Source organism: Cucumis melo, chromosome 7 (genome assembly GCF_025177605.1).
Source record: "Cucumis melo cultivar AY chromosome 7, USDA_Cmelo_AY_1.0, whole genome shotgun sequence".
In the NCBI taxonomy this organism is placed as follows: domain Eukaryota; kingdom Viridiplantae; phylum Streptophyta; class Magnoliopsida; order Cucurbitales; family Cucurbitaceae; genus Cucumis; species Cucumis melo.
In genome coordinates this window covers 17,516,787-17,537,971 of record NC_066863.1, presented here as the reverse complement: position 1 = coordinate 17,537,971, position 21,185 = coordinate 17,516,787, and the positions used below count along the sequence as shown (strand labels likewise).

Genomic DNA, 21,185 nt, shown 5'->3' with positions numbered 1-21,185 from the left:
CAGAAAGGTAAAGAAGCCACTGCACAACATAATTTATCAACATTCAGCATGGCGAAAGAGTAAAAAGATATACATACAAATCCAAACTCTGGCAAATGACCATCTATATCCAACAAACCTGAAAAGGACAACAAAACCATATGCTTCCAATATCATGCCAAAGATTGGCCATCCTATGATAACATAAAGGACCCTAAACCAAAAGAAATTGTTCCCTGCATAAATGATAAAACGTACACCGTAAATTTTGACGTTTCATAAAGAATTGCATGGTTGACTTGAGTCCAATGGTGAGAGCTACTCCTGAGAAGAACAGGATTTGATTCGGTGAACCAGAGAAGAGATGTGGTGTTAAGAGGTTACATTAGAATGAGACAAGATTTACAGAACTTTTTACTTGAGTTGAGAAAAATATAAATTCTACACATAAATTTCCCATAGCAAGTAATCCCTTGTCAAAAAAGAAGAAAATTTCAAGGAACGCGAAAAATACCCCAAATCCTGATAGTCCTAGCCCAATCTCTGCTCATTTGCAAATTCATCATTAATGCCATTGCAAAAACAATTCATATAAGAAAGAAAATGATTAGAAAAAATAACAAAGCTTCCTCTTTTATGCATGAGCATTGCTGAGTAGACGTACAAAACCCAACAAAATATGCAGCCGAATCAATGACCAACCACACATGGGAATAAAATAACTGAATAACTGAAAATAAATGTAAATTTTTTTATTAATGAATTATACATAACTGATTTTATCATCTCTGTACGATGAATAAATTCCTAGGGTTCGCCATCTGAATCAAAGAGAAGCCTAATCCATCAGCGACAGCTAGCAAGATGTTCTTCGTCTCCATACAATACTCTTCTGCATTCACAGTACCGCTCTTATCACAATCGAACTGCTCGAAGATGGAATTGTGTAGAGTTGAGTGAGTTGTTCGGGCGTAGTAGCAACGTCGACGCAGAAGTGAGTCTCGATTAGGCGAAGGGTAGGTGGAGAGTCTCAAAGGCCTTGCCGAGCTCGGATCGATAGATCCTAATTACGTAAACAAAATTGAAATTGGAAAGAGTTTGTTTCAAAGTGATTTGGTGGAGTTTCGAGAGACAGACTACTTTCGGCAACTTTCCCAAATTGAATGTTTAGAAATATTCAAGAGAGTTCCCGATAGCACGAATTATTTTGATTTATGACAAGATTAATTGAAAGAATAATTTTTCCATTTTCTTTTTCGAATTTACCCTTCCATGGAAGACAATTGTCATATACAAATATAGTGAATTTGTTGAAATAAAAAAAACAAAAAAAAAATATCATATATTTTGTTAAAATAGCAACAATCTATTTTGAACTATGTCATTGGTTTCCAACAAACAAACAAAATACACTCGATAGTACTTAACTAAATCAAAAAAATATTATATTATTCCAACAATCTCTAGAAATATGTCATTGGTTTCAATTTGTTATTTCTGTTAAAATAGCAAAATATTGGATTGCAAAACCATTTATATTTTTTTTTCAAATTTTTTGTCTGAGTATACCTTTACAAAGGGCGATTCCTCTCGTACAAATACATTATGGTCAAAAAAATCAAACAAAATATTACAGAGTACATAGTACGAATACAATGTATTTGTAGACACATTCACTTTTAGTAAATCTAGTTTTAACGTTCCCTAATTATTAGGATTTAAATCAATTAATTCACAAATTTTTATATTTCATATTATTTATCAAAAATTTATTAAATAATACATATTGCAAAATTTTAATAACTTTGAATCTATCATCCCTCAAATCGTCAATTTGAATTCAAATTTTACATCATATCCCTAAAATAAGACAAAGATAAATTTAAACTATTTATCAAAAAATACATAAATAATACATAATACATATTTGATATGTTTTAACCTTTTGAGTTTAGAAATATATATCTCATCCTAAAATAGTTAGTTTTAATCTCAATTTTTAACCTTATTTTTAAATTCAATTTTTACACTTTAATTTTAATCGGTTAGTTTGAATCTCTAAAATTATGCTAAAAATACTAAACTTAAATTTGAGTTAGATTATCATGGCTAATGCTAAAATAACAAACTTCATTTACAGTATTTTTATCCCTAAATCTTGCTGATTTATTTTGAATTCAAATTTTATACATTATCCCTAAAATGACAAGATTCTACGTTTTGTTATATTTTAAACAATTTATTAATAATATTGGTAATTATTACAATTTCTTAAATGACCTTAAATATGCCTCGATGACTTTTTTGCAATTAATTGAATCTTCTTCCTTATGTCTTTTAAATTAAACTAGAGAAAAGAAACATGAAAAATAGGAAGAGGGGGCAGCCGCAAGTTGAAAAAACACAGTAGATAGAGTTTTTTCTAACAAAAAAGATTGATAGAGAAGAGTGTGGTGTGACGGTTTTCGATGTTCCAACAAGAAGAGAGATGTTGGTCAATGGAGAGGAAGACGTTAAAGGTTTAGTCGTGGGTTTCGTACCAGACAGAAGAATGATGGTTTTACGTTGTTTACGGTAGCTTCGACGTTCATTTCAACAGCTTCGCAACGTGTTTAACAGCTGGTTTAACCATGGCTTTGGAGCCGTCAGAGGTTGGTTTAGCTATCAAAGGAAAATGTGTTGGAGTTTCGACGTCAACGACAATGGGCTTTTTTTAGTAGCGTTTGACGGCATCCTACGTTGGTCATGGGTTTGCAACGGGTTCTAACGTTTCAACGTCTATTGGAGTCGGGTTTAGTCGACTTTCATGGATTTAACTGCAAGCAAGATGAAAATTCCAAAGTCTCCGGTCAGAGGAGCCGATAAGAAGAAAATCCAAGTATGAAGACTTTGAAAGGTTTGAAGGAGACGAGCTAGAAGCTCCAATAGTTTCTACAACTAATGGAAGTTTGATTTTAATGTGTTAATCATGTGTTAGGAGTTTGATTTTAATTATATGGTATTTATAGTTTCTTGAATAATTGTATTTAGGATTCAATTTTTTCAGTTAGGTAGGGGTATTTAAGACATTATTCCAACAATTAGTTTTCCATATTTTCTGATTTTGCTACTTTATCAATTTAAATAAAAATTTGTCATTTATTCAAAGTAAACCTTCTATTTTGCTATTCTTCTTGTCAGTCCTGAATTTTTCTTGATAAACAATGCTCGACAACAAAACCAATTTAAAAAATTGGACCTAAGCCCATCAACGAAATTATGCTCATTGCGGCCATAAAAAAACCTTTTTTATGAGCATGAACCATAAAGTAAAATAACAATTTAGTTTTTAAATTATTTCAAGAGGGCCAAGTAATTATTTTTCAAATTATTTTAATGTTATTAATTATTAGTATTATTTATTTATTATATTGTATATTCAGAGATTGGTTCATGTCATAATTATTATTATTATTTATTTTCACGATTTCTTGATGGACAATGCCCGTCAAATAATATGTATTTTATAGTTATTATCCATCAAGCAATGCTTTTTTTTTTATGGTTTTTTACCGTCAACAAAACTCCAACTCAAAAACTCAGGTCTTTTACTATTTTTGCATCTGTGTTCATAAAATAAGGAATTTTTTCTTAATGGTTAGGACCGTCAAGATAATTATTGCATCAAGAAAAATATTTTTCTTGATGGTCTTTTGCCATGACCGTCAAGAAATCAAAATTTGTATGCTTAAGAAAAGCCAAATTTGTAGTAGATGATATATTTTTTTTTTCAGGTATGACTAACATTGTAGTATATTTTAGTCCATGAACAAATGTTATTTTAAGAGTAACACAATAATTCATAATTTTCGTTTAATTACAGCTAATATATTATATTCATGGACAATATTAGTATTATATTTAAAGTTTTGTTTCTAAATTAACACATTATGTTTTTTATATTATTCGTTGAAGTCAATCTGAAACTATACATTCAATATACGTTAGCATATAAAAAACTCGATATATACAATATGTGAAACGAATATATTATAATCATTAACAACTAATTTTATTACATAGTATATTATTGGATCGAATTAATTAAGTCTTCAAGACATACCATCTTTTATATAAGACATTATTAAAGTTGTTTATTATATATTATGAGATATATATATATATGTGTAAAATAATTAAATATACATGTATATATATAATATGAAGTTACTATTATGTAACTTAAAAATCTATAATTGTTATAATTATATTTGATATAGATATAGTTTATATTTGAAATTAATAATTAAAACAAATGAATGCACAGATATAACAATTTTACAATATATCATCTTATATACCAAATATATATGATGGGTATATTTCATTTTTCAATATGTTTATCAACCCAACACAGGAACAAAAAAAGAATATGTAAAAGACCATATAACAATAACAATAAAAAAATGAAAATAAATAGAATTCATATAGGAAAACGAAAATAGACCAAATATTTAGAATTAAAAAAATAAATATGTAATATCTAACATTAAATAAGTCGAATCTCGTACAATTATTTATATATATATAAGAGGTATTTTCAAAAATATAAAAAAGCGGTAAAACATTTATAATTTATAGAACAATTCTGAAAACGGAAAAAGCTCAAAGGCCCACCATGTAAAATACCAAAAATGCTCCGTCAACCACATCGTCAACAACACGCGTGGAATATGTTTGCTTAGATTTCTCTAAACGATGATTTATTTTTTTTACATGATCGTTTACTTTTTTTACACATCGTTTATATTTGGTACTCCAATCTAAATGATTTTTTTTCAAGATTCTTTATACACGGTGTTTTATTTTCTTTTACACAATCGTTTAATTTGGTTAAGTTCGTGTACAAATCTAAATCATTTTTTTCAAAATTTGGTACACGATTTATTTAATTCTTTTGATACACGATCGTTTAGATTTCTCTAAAGATTTATTCTTTTTTTATACGATCGTTTACTTTTTTACATGATCATTTACATTGCCTATTTCAATAGAAATGATTTTTTTTCAAGATCTTTTATTTTTTTTAAACAATCCTTTGTATTTGGCTACTCCAATCTAAATGATTTTTTTTCAAGATTCTTTATACACAATCTTTTTTTTTTACGCGATTGTTTATTTTTTTATACGATAGTTTACATTTGGCTGCTTCAATCTAAATGATTTTTATTTCAAGATTCTTTATATACAGGATCTTTTAGATTTTGTTATTTTTTTGTACACAGTTATTTAGATTTGGTTAACCAAATGTAAACAAAGAAATACGATCTGAAAAAAACGTAGCGAAAAAAAAAAGAAGAGGAAAAGTAGAAAGATGGAAAGAAATCGAAAAAAAAAAGAAAATAAGGAAGACAGATTAAACGACGTAAATAAAGAATTGAAAAATAAGATAGACGACGGAAAGAATCACAAAAGAAAAAAAAAAGAAAGAATAAAAACGATGAAAGAAATCGTAGGAGGAAGACAATTTCACCACGAAAAAAAAAAGAAGAAACATGGAAGGACAAATATGAAATATTTAAAAATGACTAACTTTATGGGCTTTGTTACACGGGCCGTAAATAGTTTAGTATTTTGTTAAATTTACGAAAGTTTTCCTATATATAATACTAAAATAAAAAATAAATACTCAAATAAAATTTGAAATTAACTCAATAAATAAACTATTTTCATTTTTTTTTCATTTTTTTCCATTTTCTTGATAATATTAATCATAATAACGGATATTATAGTCTTTTGGACCTTACTTTTGGGTAGTTTAATGCGCGTTTTATGAAAAAAAAAAAAAAGATAATTTTTTAAGGTTATTATGTAATTGAGGCTATATTAATTAAAATCCTTTTGTAGGGTCAGGCGGGTCGTTCCGTGACAGTTGCGCGTAAGCTGACACGAACACTCACGAATATAAAAATAAATAAATAAATAAATAAAATCCTTTTTTCTTTATTTTTTTACAACTAAGAGGAGAAAAATTGGCGCGAAAGATTTAACCGCTACTTTAGTTGAGCTAGGAAGGGATGTGGATTGTGGTAGAGTAGTTTAATGGTAATAAATTAAATGTGGATTATAATGGATTGTGAATCACAAAGCAACCCTAAATCTAACAAATCAAACATGAGGTTGGAATCCAAACCCGCTTCAATCCGACCCCATTACATCCTCCAAAGACCACCCCTGAGTGTCGTTTGTTGATTTGATTTACTTAATAATATGATATGGTATGAAAAGGAAACAATTGCGCATTTGTGGGAAAAGGCAGCAACTTTGGAAGTTTTGGGGCTTCGTGGTGGAGAGAGTTTTTCCTAGCTCGTTAAGGAAGAGAGGTTGTCCACGAAGTTTCAGAAATGCCTATATATATATTAAGAAAGATAATTTTATAGAAACCAAAACGTACATTTGGCTATTGTATTCTATTGGCCCTGTATCGTCTCCAGTCCAATACCTAATGAAGTGTTTCTATACCAAATACCAATATGTATCAAGGAACTGTACATATGCTATAATATATCACATAAAAATTACAAAAGAAAGGGCCAAGGATCTATATAACTATATTTGTCTGTCTGTACACATAACGCCCTCTATCCTTCCTTTCACTTGTGAGGGGCTGGATTCTGCTCCCAGCTTAAGAAGCTTTCGTCCACAAGAATTTGTGGGTGCAGGTGTGTTCCACCAACTCCAAACCAAAATTATTCGGATTTCTTGGGTTGGAAAAGGAAAATAGCATTGAACACAAATCAAACGAGTTGTGTTCCTCTTGCTCCGAACGAGCATTGCAGTTGTGAATTGTGGTTTGTTTTCCACTTCTTCTGTATACAGTAACAATTGTTTGGGATCAGGATATCAACTGAGAACAGGGCATTCGTATGGGTGCGAACACCACAGTGAGTCGTGCATGGTCTGAAAGGGAGTAGTCCTCGGGCCACCTTCCTTTCTCCACTTCAGCAGGAAACAAGACTGCATTTTCAACACTAAAACCAATCGTTTGCTCTTGATTTTCCTTTGGTTCAACCTCGTTGCTTTTTTCATCCCTCTCCTCTGTCCCCGTGGAATTCCAAATTCTCTGCTGTGTCAAGGGATGAGATGGTTTAGGTACGTTATACCATAAAAACACGTCCAGATTACTAGCACAATCAATACCCATGCCTTGTTTAACTCCAGTTTTTTCATTAAAAAGACAAAATACTAGACACCAATAGGTAATAGCTAAAAACTGTGAACATGCCCATTGCCAACTACAATTCCATTAATATTATTCATCTACTACAGCTCAAAGTTCATATATTTCTCATGTTTCAAAACAAGAAAGAAGAATTCAAGTTGAGAATTTATGAAGTAGCACACACTTGAACTATAAAAGCTTACCTGAAATTCATTATGATCAAGAATGCCATTTCCATCACTATCTGCTTGTACCCACAAGTCGTTTATCTCTTCAACACTAAGGCCATGGAGATGTCCGGTCAAATTGAGCTGAAGCAAAAGATTTAATCATTCGTAAACAAGTTTTTCAATCAAAACCAATGAGGATCTTTCTCGTCCACAAACAGAATTGGCATAAAGTTTTCAAAACCTAAATCAGCAAGTCTCGTCATCTACCTGTCGAAGTCCCTCACAGAAACCAGAGTAGGTTATATAGTCACCATCATTGTCCGCCTTCAGAAAGGCAAATGCATCATCTTCTGTCAGTGAAGCTCTTCGGAGCAGATACTGATAATGTTAAGATTGTATTAGAATCGGAGAGAGAAAACAACTTTGTAATCACGACAAAATTTAAATATTTGAGCTATACAATCAAGAACTAAGAAGAAAGGCAGCACGAGATGATTGGTTCAAAAGTTTCTACCCCACATTTGTTGTATTAAAAAAGAAACTAGAAAAAAGTCCTTGGTTGGGCATTACGACCACCAAATAGATTTTATCTACTTCATAAACAAAGTGGAAATTCAACGAAAGATAAGCACATCGAGCAGGAAGATTATTCTTTAAGACAGATAAGTTGCAAATATTGTAATAAAATTGAAAGCCACAGCAATTAATATGGGTGGAGAACTTGTTACCTTGAACATGCCAAAAATAGCTTCACTCCAGCTTGTTTTTAGCAATTTTCTGTATCCGTTTGGATTTAAAAGCCATATGAAGTCAACCCCACAAATGTTTCCCCGATGATTGCGGTGACTCACCCACTGGTTCACGCACACAGATAAATAATAATAAAAAAGGGCACAACCCAAGTTAGAAAAATAGTCAACGTGGAGTTTGACATGGGGGAAGGGATTGAAGATGTTAACCTTGCGTGAATCTGCATCTGTGTATTGATGAGCTGTGTCATATGAGGATACAAACCCCTGCGACCTAAGAAACTTGTACACATGTCCACGTTTGCTTCCATTCCAGTCACTAAACAAAACAAGCATTCAGAAACACAATTACAATGTTGTTCTGGCGAAGGAGATAATAAAAGACAGTGACAAACTGAAAGCCAATAAAATTACAATAAAGAATTAAGAAGTGAACAAGGTTTACCCGCAAAGTATGATGGGCATGGGATTGAGTTTGTTTTCTTTCTGATAAGATTCAACGTATTGCAGAATTTTGTATACCTGAAAGAATAAGTTCAGAAATCTTTGAAATTGGAAAGTGTAAGAAGTTGCATAAATGCAAACTGCCATAAGTGCACCTACCTGATTCAAACGGACAAGACAAAGACTAGAATCGTGAGGAAATAACAAGTGAGTGTTGACGATGAGAATTTCCTGACGAATATCATTGTTTCGGCAATGGGAAAATGGAACTGCTAGTTCAACGTGTAATAGTTGCGCGACGCGGTCTCCACAATCGTTAAATAGTAGTTCTCGGTAGTTCACCACTCTGAAATAATCCTTATGCACCGCAGTCAACAAACCTGAAGAATCAGATCGAAATGGGCGGAGGCCAGAATTCAGAACACAATACGAATAGACAAAACATGGAGGAGGAAGTGTGAATTCACAATTTGGATGAGTTTGAATGAAGGAATGTTGAGTAAGAGAAGAAAAACGCACCATCGCCGCGGTTGTTTGTCCGAGCAAGCTTGAAATTGATATAACCGGCGTTGCCAAGTCTGTTTTCATATATATTTACAAGTTCTTGGTTTCCAACCCAGAATTCCTGACGTCAACGGCCTCGTAAGAGGAATTTAGGAAGAAACGAAAATAAAGGGATCTGGGAGAAAAAAAAAAGAAAAAGAAAAGAAAAAGAAACCTGAAGGCAGATAATGGAAGATTTCTCATACAAGAGCCAATCCAGAATTCTCTGATTTCTGGCTAGCCAGTATGTCCTGTAATCGCTTTCGCGACAACTGGGATCCTGTTTTGAATGCATCCATAGATATTATATTAGATTAAAAATGAAATTGAAATGGAAAAAGAGAAGAGAAGAGAAGAGCGAACCTGTTGATTGAGACGGTTGTAAATGGGAGCGAGAATATTAAAGGTGGTGCAGGTAATGGAAGGGCGTTGATGGTGGTGGTCTTTGATGGAGGATGCAATGGCATAACTCCCAATCATAGAAATTCTTCCTTTCATCTTCTTATCTCTTCTCATTCTTCTTGATCTTCCTGAGTCCGGATGTAAATTAACAAAACCCCCCACCAGCGTGAAATGAAATGGCGTTGGATTAGAATAATAATAACTATATTTATTATTGGAAAGAGAAAAAAAGAAAAACAGAAAAAAAGAAAAAAAGAAAAAAGGAAAAGATGAAAAGGCGGAATGAGGATGGACAATGAGAGAGGTCAAGAGATAAATGGTAAAGTTATTCTGTCGTCCTGTGGTTGTGGTTAAAATAGTTTGTTTTAACCCAAAGGCCAAAACCCAATGGCTATTTATAATAAATATTACAATTTCGTACTCATATTTCCCTCCTCTCCTCTCCTCTCCTCTCCTCTCCTCACTCCTACTCCTAACTCCTACTCCTGATATCCTCTTCCTTTTGCACTAGATTCTCCATCCCCAATTTTACAGCTATATGTTTCCCAAACCCAATTCCATTTTACCACTAGATTTGTCCTTTTGGTTTCTCCCTCTTCCTCCCTCAATCAAATGCAATGACGTTAAAACCCAATATTCCTACTTTTAGTATTTTACCTTTCTCCACCTTATACATATTCCCATATTCTCATTCCATTCCGCTGAAAGTTGCAAATCCAATTAAGATTATTACCATTATATTATAATTGATTCCATACATTTCCTTTTCTTTTTAATATAATAATATAAAACTTTTTCAATTAATCAATTATGCCAAAAATCTATACTTTTTTTTTATACTTTATTGGCGATTGTTGCCTGTTGGTGTAAATTATATATATCTGCTACATCAAAATCTCTCTCTTTTTTAATTTTGTTTAATGTTTTAAAATTTTATCGAAACAAACACTTAAATCTTGAATTTTGCATTAATTTAGGGAGAGACAATTGATCTTTTCTTTTCTTTTCTTTTCTTTTCTTTTTTTTTTTTTTTTTTTTGTTAATCGCGGATTCATGATTAACGAGAAGGAAAGAAAATATTCACCCTCTGTTTTCTTACTCAAATTGGAATCACTACTATTACTCCTTGATTGAGCGGTAAGTTTTAGAATTTCTTGATTCAAGTTTGTTTAAGGTTTTTAGATTCTTATTAAATAAAAAATCAATTCTTTCCAGTTTAATATTTCATTTTATCATTTTTTAGGGAAAAAAAAAGTTAAAGTGTTCCCATTGCTAGCCATTAAAATTAAATTAAATTAAATCTGAACTGGAGGAAGATTCATCCGATTAACAATAATTCTAAGAATAATAATAATAATAATAAAGTATGAACGAAATAAAATAAACATAAACTAAAATTGAATATAATATAAGTTTAATTTTCGTGAATGTTAACCAAAACACAAAAATATCTATAGATTCGAGTAACAAAAAGCTCGTAAAACTAGCACTATATTTTTTAAACTTTCATTGAATTAATAAAATAGAATCCCCTTGTCATTTGGAATTTTTGAATACATATATTAAATAATTATAAGACTATTTAAATCAAATACATGACTTTTATTTTTATTTTTAGATAATTATAATAAATAGCAATTTTTAGAATAATAGTTAAGTATGTAGCAATATTTAAAAAAAATTACAAATATAACAAAGTCTATGAGTGATAGAGTTCTATAGTTGATAGACTCTTATGGTTTATCAGTGATAGACCAACATTTGCTACATGGTCTATCGGTGATAGACTTCTATCATTGATAGATTTTGACAGATTTTGTTATATTTGCAATTTTTTTAAAATATTGCTATATACTTAATTATTTTGAATATAATTGCTACATTTGCAACTATCCCTTTATTTTTCTATCATTCTTTTTTTCCCTACAAAAATCATCGTCTTTCAAGAAGTATATATCAAATAATAAATCTATGAAATGATAACTAAGTTATATTATTATTGTGTTGTATGATCACTTTTACACCAATTACATTATATGTATTCTAACTTTATTCATTCATTTATTTCTATATTTATTTTTCTGTGTATATTTAATGTCGATTATTTAAATTTAAGAAACATGGTTTAAGACATTATTTTTAAATTACTTTATTTCTTGACGAAAAGTGCATCCCCATGTGTCTTCTAACTAGGAAGAGCCAAATATACTGACAAAATGAATGTACATCAATCATGTACACACATGTATACATTAATAATGTTAAAACTGAAAAAGAAAAAAAACCTATGTCATATAGTACTATAAGGCTAGTGAATTAAGATATCAACGAACCTCAAGATATTATGTACATGCTAATAGGAAGTGGAGGCACGTTTCTTGTAAAGTGATATTCTAAAGACAATAATTACTAGTTAAAGGTAGATTACAACAATCGTCTCAACAAGATATAACAACTAATTATAGTAGAAATACAACCTTCAACTGCTTAACTCTGACATAACTCTTTGATACTTGCTTCTAAATCAACTAAAGATCAAAAGAAATAAATAAATGAGAGAGTTAGAGAGGATTGATGATAAGGAAATGATTGACATTGTTTAGCTAAAGCATAGAAAGAGTAACTTTCAAGCTAAGTTATTAGTTTTTAACGACGAGCTAAAATTTCAAAAGTCACTTGGACACCCAGTCTAGAAATTCATATTCATTCAATTGAAAGTTTATGAAAGTTTTTATACGAAAGTTTTTATAATCGTAGTTTTTTCAATTTAATTAGTGATTTTTTTTTATTTTGTTCAATTAACATTTCAATAAAGTTAATTTTGTTTCAAATATGTAGATCTTAATTCTTAATTTGAAGAGTTACTAAGCTGCTTGTATAGATCTTAATTCTTAATTTGAAGAATTACTAAGTTGCTTGCATATAAATAAAATTTTGTTTATTTATTTGAAGCATCTTGTTCAAAATTGAAGATCAATTGATAAACGAAACTACTTCAATCACGTTTAACACCCAAACTAAAAAATAACTAATTTAATCTAATGTACATGATTAAATCATGTTTTTATATTTTAATACCCACAAATGTATCATTAAATATTTATCGGTGATAAAAGTTAGAAGTGCATTTTATTATTTTTATAATTATTTTTGTATTGTGTTATATTTGTTAATATTTTGCATATATTACACGGTAAATGATATCATGTATTCATAGAATAATGGGGTGGGAGATGAGCACTTAACATGCAATCTCTATCATAATAGAGAGTGAGTGGTGGAGTTTTACGTTGGTTGCAATTGTAGATACAGAATCTAAGGCTCACATGCAACAGGAATCCCAACCCCTAACATTGGTTTATGAATATATATCATAATATATAAGCATTCAAGGCTCTTTTTTATTTATTTACTTTTTCATAATTTCATTTATAAGTTAGGATAGTTGCCACCATTGTGCTAGCTTGAACTTTGATAAATGGGTTAAATATGTTGGGGTCAATCAAATGTTGACTATGGATCAAACTTAAATCGAGTATAGTCTATGCTTGGCCTAACGTTTGGACTTTGAGTACGAAGGTAAAGTAAAGATAAATAGTACTTTATTTTATTTTTAATACTTGGAAATGTTTACTTGACGTCAAAGAGGGAATAGAACTTTACACTAGATATATTATAATGCAATCTTTTCACAACATAGATAAAAGGTAGCCTATAATACTAAAAATTGGTATGATATGAAAGGATAAGTAGGAGAAGAGACGTGGAGTGCTGATGCATCCTTGGAGGATAAGATGCCCTATATACCAACAGGACGTTAATTAAGAGAATTTGGGAAGTTGATTATTGAATTTAGCATTTGGTGAGAGGGAGGGGACTCTACTTTTTTCAATTAAATTTCCACGCAAAACAACAAAAAGATGGGACGGTGTCAAGTTGGGTGTGTTTGCCTCCTTTACCTTTTGTTTGCCTTATCTAATATTATATGCCACAAATACCATCGTCTACCTTTAATGACTTGCGACGCATAAAGTTTCGAGCGTTTTAATCGCCCAATCTGTGGGCCTCAAACTCACAGATTTGTTTTCGCAGAACTCCACCCACTAATTCAATCAATCCCATCCTTTTTAAACCTTTCTACTCAGTGTCATGCTTTCACCCTACTGCTTTTTCTTTTCCTATCTTAATTCTTAATCATACTTCTTTTTCTTTTATTTGCGACCTTTTTTTAATATCATCTTATTTACTATCCGTTCATATTCTATTCATTCAAAACACACGTCCTGTCTTTGTGTTATTATTCTTTGTGTTCATATTAATAATAACGTTGTTAACAGCAAACATGATTTTTAATTTCAATTTCTTCCAACTTCGTCTCAAAGGATACAAATCTATGAATTGCAACTCTATTTCTCTCAAACGCTTTTTGTCAAAAGCTTATGCATCCTTGCATTTAGGTACATTACAAGAAATCGAAGCTTTTCCGACGCCAAAAAGGACATCGGCACAAAGAACGTCGAGAATAAGGGTATTCCTGACGTCGGACAGACACGTCGTGAAAGCCACATCGGAGAAAACCTTATTCCTGACGCCACGCACAATGCGTCGGAAAAAATGGTATTCCCGACGCATCAAGCACGCGTCGACCAAACGGCGTCGGGAATAAGGCCAAATTAAATTTAAAATACACCTTATTCCCGACGCCATGCACAGTGCGTCAGAAACGGTATCGAGAATAAGAGTTTTCCCAATGCACTATTGCGCATAGGGAAAACCTTTTAATGAGCGTCAGGAATAGCCTTATTCTCGACGCCATAAAGGGGATCTTCCGACATTTTCGTGTTGCGTCGAGAGATCCCCTTTATAAACGTTTCAATTCTATCTTACACAGAACTGAAAAGAAAGGGAAAGGGAGAAGAGAGAAATGAAGATTCGTCGCCGTCCGTTCCGTTGTCGTTGCCATCCCTCACCACCGTCTGTCATCGTTCCGCTGTCTCCTGCCACCTTAGGTAAGTCTAAATATAAGTTTTAGGGTTTTTTTTAAGAAAATTGTTTTAGGATCTTGTTTTGGAATAGATTTTTGTTTGTTAGATGTATTTTTTATATAGAATGTGTGTAATTTGTGGTTGAATTGAAAATTGAAGGGTTTAGAGTTTAGGATTTATAGTTAAATTGAAAATTGAAGAGGGGTTATAGTTAAATTGAAAATTGAATTTGGGAGGGGGGGGGGGGGCTATAGTTGAATTGAAATTTGAAGGGAGGTTTAGTTAATTTGAAATTTGAAAGGAGTTATACTTAAATTGAAATTTAAAGGGGGATTACTAGCTAAATTGAAATTTTTGTAGAGGGTTATGGTCCGGTTTCTTACAGTTGGATGTATCCGATTGAAAGAAGTCTACGCACGTTAAAGCAGTATGTTAGAAACAAAGCACGTCCTGAGGGGTCAATTACAGAAGCCTATGTCATGAATGAATCAAGCATCTTTTGTTCGCGTTACCTACGTGGTATAGAGACTCGATTCACAAGAGATGAGCGAAATGATGATACCATTGTAGAGGACGAGGTAATTGGTGACTTTGAAATTTTCAAGCTGAAAGTACAACCCTTAGGTGCATCAAGTGTTCGTGTTATATCACAGGAAGAGAAACAACTCTTCCATTGGTACATACTGAACAATGCAAACGAAATATCGGAGTTTCGCGAGTAAACATTCCTCATCTACGTAATTTTTAAATATTTGTTATACATTGTTCTTACAGAAATTAAACTCATCCCTATTAGGAAACAATTGAGGCTCCAACGTCGACATGCTCAAAATTCTATGGATTTGTATAAAAGACATGAACGGGCATCCTCTGAATGGTTTCGAGCACAAGTATATAACAAGTTTAAGTGTGACATGTAAGCACTAACGTATTTAAGCACGTGGAAGTCTATAATAGTTGTCACATTCATTTCAGGTGTTAGAACTGCGTGAGTCTGCAAATCTATCTGACGATTTCTTCTCACTAACGAGGGGACCATCCTTTGACGTTCGCTGTTACAATGGATGCATCATGGGTGGTTTAAGATTTCACACCTTTAAACTTGATTCTTGACGTACTACTCAAAACGATGAAGTAACAGGCATTGGTGAAAGCGATGCAAGTGAAACTGGCGACAATAATTTTTACAGTGTTCTAGACGAAGTGTTGCACGTACAATATCCGTTGGGAAGAAATGTATAACTATTTAAGTGTCGGTGGTATGACATCGACATAAATAAAATTCAAAGAACACACGTTGAAGTAGGGTACAAATCTCTCAACACGTCCCATTTTTGGTACGCGGAGGAACCTGTAATTCTTGCGACTCAAGCACATCAAGTTTTTTATGTAGATGACCCAAAAAATGGTAGCAATTGAAAAGTTGTGCAAGTCGTCCAAAATAAGCGTATATGAGACGTGCCAGAAGTGGAGGATGTTGAGAATGACCATATTAATGTACTAGAAATTGTTGTAAGCCATCAAGTGGAAGACCACATCGAGAATGACACTCTATGCAGAACTGACGTTGATCTCACAATCGTTGAAAGACCGGTTGTGCATCATGTCACTGACGACTTCATCGATGATGTGGATGAACACTTGTCACATGCAAGCGACGACAAATTATAGTGACAAACCACGTACCCACATATTTATGTAGTTTATATATTTTGATTCTAGCTATGTGTTCGTATTTTCTTATTGAATGTTTGTTTTCTATGTCCACAGTCATTATGTCATCGTCATACCCACGTAATAATTTTATGGAGATGGACGCTATGTTCCTCGAGTTTGAGGACGATTTGGATAATATTGTGGGAGGATCGTCGTCTGTGGGCGACAATGCGAGTGAGTCTAAGAATTTCCTTCATTTTAATTTACGATTATTTCATTTTAACTTATGATTATTTCATGTTTTTTTTCTAACATTATATGTTATTATCGATTTATTGAGCAGGGTCTTCTTCTCAACAACTTGTGACTCCGAATCCTAGGAGACGTGCGCAGTCTCGACTCTTGGAGTTGGAGCGCCACGTTGCAATAAATGGGTGCATTCCGATGACGATCGCCCCTAGAGCGAAGAAGCCTATTTTTCCACACACCGTTCGATTCAGCCAGGAGATAGGCGTATGCGTGCGAAAGACATTTTCCGTCCGTTGCCTTAAGTGGGCGGACGTTGGGAGAGAATACATTGAGGTCGTCAAGGGAAACCTCCAGGTAATTAAGTGCACTACACATTTATGATTTCATTTGAAACATATCTAAGTTTAACAAATCTAATGTGTTATGTTTGTAATGTGTAGCGATTTTTTGTTCTTGATTTAAATGATCAAGCAATGAATCGATTTGTTGAGCATCAGATGCTCACGACCTTTAAAGAGTTTCGGGTCGACTGTCACAGACACTTCAAAAAGTACAGCGACCCGGAGGAGGCTCGTGCCAACTCACCAAACGCATTGGTTGGACGTCATGAGGATTGATACTTCTTCTGTGACCACTATATGAGTCGTGCATTCCAGGTATTTGTCATGATTAATTATGATTTCAAGTTTTAATATGTATAATAAATAAACAATATAATTGTTTTTATGCAGGAGCAATCACGGATGAACAAAGCTGCTAGACATAAGCAGCCTTATAATCATAGTAGTGGGTCCAAGTCGTTTCTACAACGATAGTACGAGCTCGTTGAGAGAAAAGGGAAGTCGGTCAATCGTCTGGAGTTGTTCTGGGAAACACACGTTCGAGCTGGGACGTTCGTGTCGCAGGCCACAGAGGATGCGCATGTAAGTTATGCGCTTATTAATTATCCTCTTTCATTATATATTTTTGCGCGTTACCTAACATAGTTTTTAAATTTGTTGCAGAATCAAATACTGGAACTCCAATCCCAGCCTACCCCAGAGGGTAGTCAGCCACTTTCTGAGGATGAGATATGCGATCAGGTGTTAGGTAGACGACCAGGCTACTCAAAAGACCTTGGTCGGGGACCTAAGCCGAAAGCCCACAGGACGACGAGTGCGAGCAGTTCCTCGACATCTTGTCCGCAGTCCACACAAAAAGAGATTGAATTACAAGCTAAACTTAATGAAGTTTTGGAATGGATTGAAGTGCAAGATAGAAACCACCAAGCGTTAGCTTCACAAGTGAAACGAATGCAAAAGCTAATAGAAGACTTCACTCGTGCACAACAGAGACCACCACATGTTCCCTAGCTCTGCAGTACTTGTATATGTCTCTTAAGTTTTTGCAATGATAGTATACAGTGAACATATAGATATATATACTAAACTTAGTTACTTTTATATCATTGTAGGACCGAAGGTGTAGAATGACGCGTACGCGCCTCGTTGGGAGACTTTTTGTTATGTTTGCGTTTTTTTGTATTATGAGAACTACATTTTTTGTATTAAACTTACTAATATTTTTTGAATTTATTCGTATTATTAATTTTAAATCTTTTTTTATTTGTGTTTGTATTTCTTAATTTATACTAAATTTGTTTTAATTTAACCCAAAATGTCGGAAAAAATATTTGAGCAATCCGAATGTCGTTGTGAATGTTTGAGCAAAATATTTTAGAGAAAAATTAGAAATTACATATTTAAAAATATATATATAAAAAGGAATTTTCGACGCAATGAAACGTCGGGACTAGGATGCATTAGACACATCGGGGAAGGGTTTTTTGACGCACAAAAGACGTCGGAGAATGGTTTTTCGAAGCACAAAAGACGTTGAGAAAAAAACATCAGAAGAACATTCCTGACGTCGCGTCATGCATCAGCATAAGGTCTATCGGGAGAGGAACTCCCGACGCCACGTTGGCCGACGCATGTCACGACTTTAGGAGAGGCATGCTCGACGCCTTGTTGGTATGGCGTCGAGAATGCCTCTTCCAACTCATTTCTCACGACGTTATTTCCGACGCCGTGAAAAACGTCGGCATATCCTTTTCCAACGTTTTTTTCACTTTTCCCGACGTTTTTGTGCGTCGGGAGTATTCCGTCTCTTGTAGTGGTAGATCAATTAAACAATATGGGTTTAGTTTATGATTAGTGTACTTAAGCATTCTATTCTTGAAGAAAAAAACCAAAACGACCAATTTGGAACATCAAACACTAAATGCACCCATTCATAAAAAACCAAGAAGGTAGGGGTTTCTAATAAACTAGAGGGTTACTTGTACATATAGCCAAATGAGGCTAAAATATTGTAAAAATAGCAAAATATAAGACTTAAAACTAATTGCAAATATACCAAAATGTACTTTCAATCGTGGAAGCACGGAATTCCCAAATTTTTAAGTATATTATTGATAATCTCGTTTTATAAAAGTTTGTCATTGATACTATACTATCACTTGTAGGTCTCTATCCATTACTATATTTCTATCAAGGAATTATAACAGTATAACAATTACACTAGACTATAGCCAATATTTTTATACTATCAAATAGATATAATATTATACAAGTTGTCACGCCCCACCTGGAATGTGTCCCTTTCTCGCATTTCCAAGTGCGAACTTAACTTAGGCAACTCCAATGTCTCTAACAAAGAGCCAAAATGTTCGAACTTAAACTTAACTTCTCTTAAACTTAAACTTGAATCTGACCTAAAGAGAATATCAGAACGCCTAATTCTTAAGATTTAAGCTTATACTTAAGAAACTTGCTATGCGATATAAGAATGCAACACTTAGGAACTTGAGGAAACTTAAAAACTTCATTCATTCCTTAACAAACTTAGTACAATTACAAAGCAAATACTTAACAACAAAACTTAAAGCTGCTAAATTTAAACTCCAGTGCCTTGCCCAGCTCTTAACATCTGGCACAACGCAACGTCTCACCTTCTCTATGCAGCCTCCTTGCATCGCTTACCTTGGGAAAGCGAAAGTTAAATGTAAGCCTAACAATTATTGAATGACATTTTAGAAAACCTTTAGGGAATACAAGTGCATAAATCCATTTTGTAAGACCAATTCCACAACGCCTCATCAAGCGCTAATAACAATAAACACACCACACATTAGCATGTACTTATTATTCCTTTCGCCATAACATTGAATCATCCCCATGCATAGACTACTATGATGACTCATTTCATCAATAGCGTCCTTGAAGATTTACATGTTCAATTCCACTTGGTTAGACGGTCAGCTCGAATACGGACCTTTCAACGCATTCGACCACCTTCTCATCACCATGCGAACCACTTAACGCATGGTTGTCTTGGCTCTTAGGTGTACATAATAACTAGCTAACGATAGGAATGAAACTAATGGTTTACTTACATACAAGCATCATAAAATAAAAATATTTTAACTTGGAAACATTTCAACTTGGAAACATACATTTTAATGATCATGTTTTTCTTATAAAACATAGATAAGTTTATAACATGCATTGTACTATACAAAGCATAATATGACTTGAAAAATAAGCTTTAGAATTTTTCACTCTTTCTTTGGAGGGGTCACTCACAAAAACTAACGTTTCCTCCTAACCCCTTTCTTAACCTCCTTCTTCTTCTCCTCGCCTAGTGTCCTTTTGGCAGAACTTCAACACTTAGAACTTCTCTATACTTCCTTTGAACTCTCAAGGCATATTTATACTAAACCTAAATTGGATTAGTAATCTTTTATCTCATCTTAGCTTACCAGCTCCTACTTAGTGCCTTACACATGTAGGTTTAATATCTTCTCTAATCATGCTTAACTTAAACCCAACATGTAAGAAGCTGACTAATCTGAATTAGTGAATTATCAACATTTTTTCGTATAGCTTCTTTTCACCTAGCTCATAACTTGGTGCTTAGTTAAGTATTCACTGTTGCTTAACTTTCTTCTCCCTTGTCTCTTCCTCGCTTAGCTCAAAATTCTTACTAAACAACCATTCTATTTCTCGCTTTATCTTAACTTAGCACATCGCCTAGCTTTCTTTACATGCTTCCCTTTCCCGGGTCGCCTAGCCAGAACACATGCTCTTTCTTCATAACACATCATTCTTATACTGAGTAATTTTAATTCCCATTCACCTTAGAACATGTTGTACTTATACTAAGCTTCCTTCTTCACCTCTCTACTTCAGAATGTGGGCTTCACACTAGTAATAGCTCCCTATCAATGATAGACCTCTACATTGACATTTATTGGTCTATTGGTGATAAAAGTTGTCATTGATAGGCTTTTATAACCAATAAACTTCTATGAAAACATATTTGTTTGTTTCATAATTTTTTAGTTTCTCTAATGGATAGAAATTAGTTACTAACATTTCTACTAGTTGATAGAAATCTACAATAAATTTATATTAATAATAGATGGATACAATTGATAAATACTGTAGTGAGTCTTTTTTTTCTTTCTTTTTATCTTCTATTTTGCCACTAATGTGTTTTTATCGTTGAATAAAAGTCTAGCAATGATAGAATTGTCAATGATATTAATGGATAGTTTTTGTTATTGGTGATTAAAGAATATCATTGAAAGACTCATATTACAGTATTTCCAAAATTTGACAACGAATTAATTGACAAATTACAACCTCAAAATGCTTAAATTTTCACTTATTGAAATGAACATCTATTACGACTAATGATCAAAATCAAATACACAAACTTGATTCTATTGCAACACAAACCCCGATTTTAGTACTTTTAGTTC

The 21,185-nt window shown here is 32.9% G+C and overlaps 2 protein-coding genes across 3 annotated transcripts; one reads left to right on the top strand and one right to left on the bottom strand.

The window, feature by feature from the left end:
- Positions 1–6,375: 6,375 nt before the first annotated feature.
- Positions 6,376–10,009, bottom strand: LOC103501183 (uncharacterized calcium-binding protein At1g02270). Of its 2 annotated transcripts, none has more exons than XM_008464693.3 (10): positions 9,450–10,009; positions 9,262–9,366; positions 9,063–9,168; positions 8,703–8,923; positions 8,545–8,621; positions 8,310–8,418; positions 8,079–8,204; positions 7,618–7,728; positions 7,384–7,491; positions 6,376–7,084 (listed from the first exon to the last, which is right to left on the bottom strand). In XM_008464693.3, the coding sequence occupies exons 1-10, from the start codon at positions 9,600–9,602 to the stop codon at positions 6,854–6,856; spliced, it is 1,347 nt and encodes a 448-aa protein (XP_008462915.2). In that variant the 5' UTR covers positions 9,603–10,009; the 3' UTR covers positions 6,376–6,853. The 2 variants fall into 2 exon arrangements, with proteins under 2 accessions (XP_008462915.2, XP_008462916.2); XM_008464694.3 differs by having other exon boundaries at positions 6,376–7,081; positions 9,450–9,972.
- A 3,839-nt stretch (positions 10,010–13,848) lies between these two features.
- On the top strand, positions 13,849–17,902 carry LOC127150206 (uncharacterized). The gene is made up of 7 exons (XM_051087500.1): positions 13,849–14,497; positions 14,859–16,155; positions 16,244–16,363; positions 16,473–16,732; positions 16,819–17,034; positions 17,110–17,301; positions 17,383–17,902. The coding sequence occupies exons 2-5, from the start codon at positions 16,017–16,019 to the stop codon at positions 16,993–16,995; spliced, it is 696 nt and encodes a 231-aa protein (XP_050943457.1). The 5' UTR covers positions 13,849–14,497; positions 14,859–16,016; the 3' UTR covers positions 16,996–17,034; positions 17,110–17,301; positions 17,383–17,902.
- The last annotated feature ends 3,283 nt before the right edge of the window (positions 17,903–21,185 follow it).

What these genes read in the sequence shown, in the direction of transcription:
- LOC103501183 (XM_008464693.3), bottom strand. Translation starts at nt 9,602, where the DNA reads ATGAGAAGAGATAAGAAGATGAAAGGAAGAATTTCTATGATTGGGAGT. An exon ending in CAGATGCAGATTCACGCAAG is followed by an intron (nt 8,205 to 8,309) that starts GTTAACATCTTC and finishes TGCGTGAACCAG; the next exon opens with TGGGTGAGTCACCGCAATCA. An exon ending in TTGATCATAATGAATTTCAG is followed by an intron (nt 7,085 to 7,383) that starts GTAAGCTTTTAT and finishes CCCTTGACACAG; the next exon opens with CAGAGAATTTGGAATTCCAC.
- LOC127150206 (XM_051087500.1), top strand. Translation starts at nt 16,017, where the DNA reads ATGACACTCTATGCAGAACTGACGTTGATCTCACAATCGTTGAAAGAC. An exon ending in GTCTGTGGGCGACAATGCGA is followed by an intron (nt 16,364 to 16,472) that starts GTGAGTCTAAGA and finishes TTTATTGAGCAG; the next exon opens with GGTCTTCTTCTCAACAACTT. An exon ending in TCGTCAAGGGAAACCTCCAG is followed by an intron (nt 16,733 to 16,818) that starts GTAATTAAGTGC and finishes TGTAATGTGTAG; the next exon opens with CGATTTTTTGTTCTTGATTT.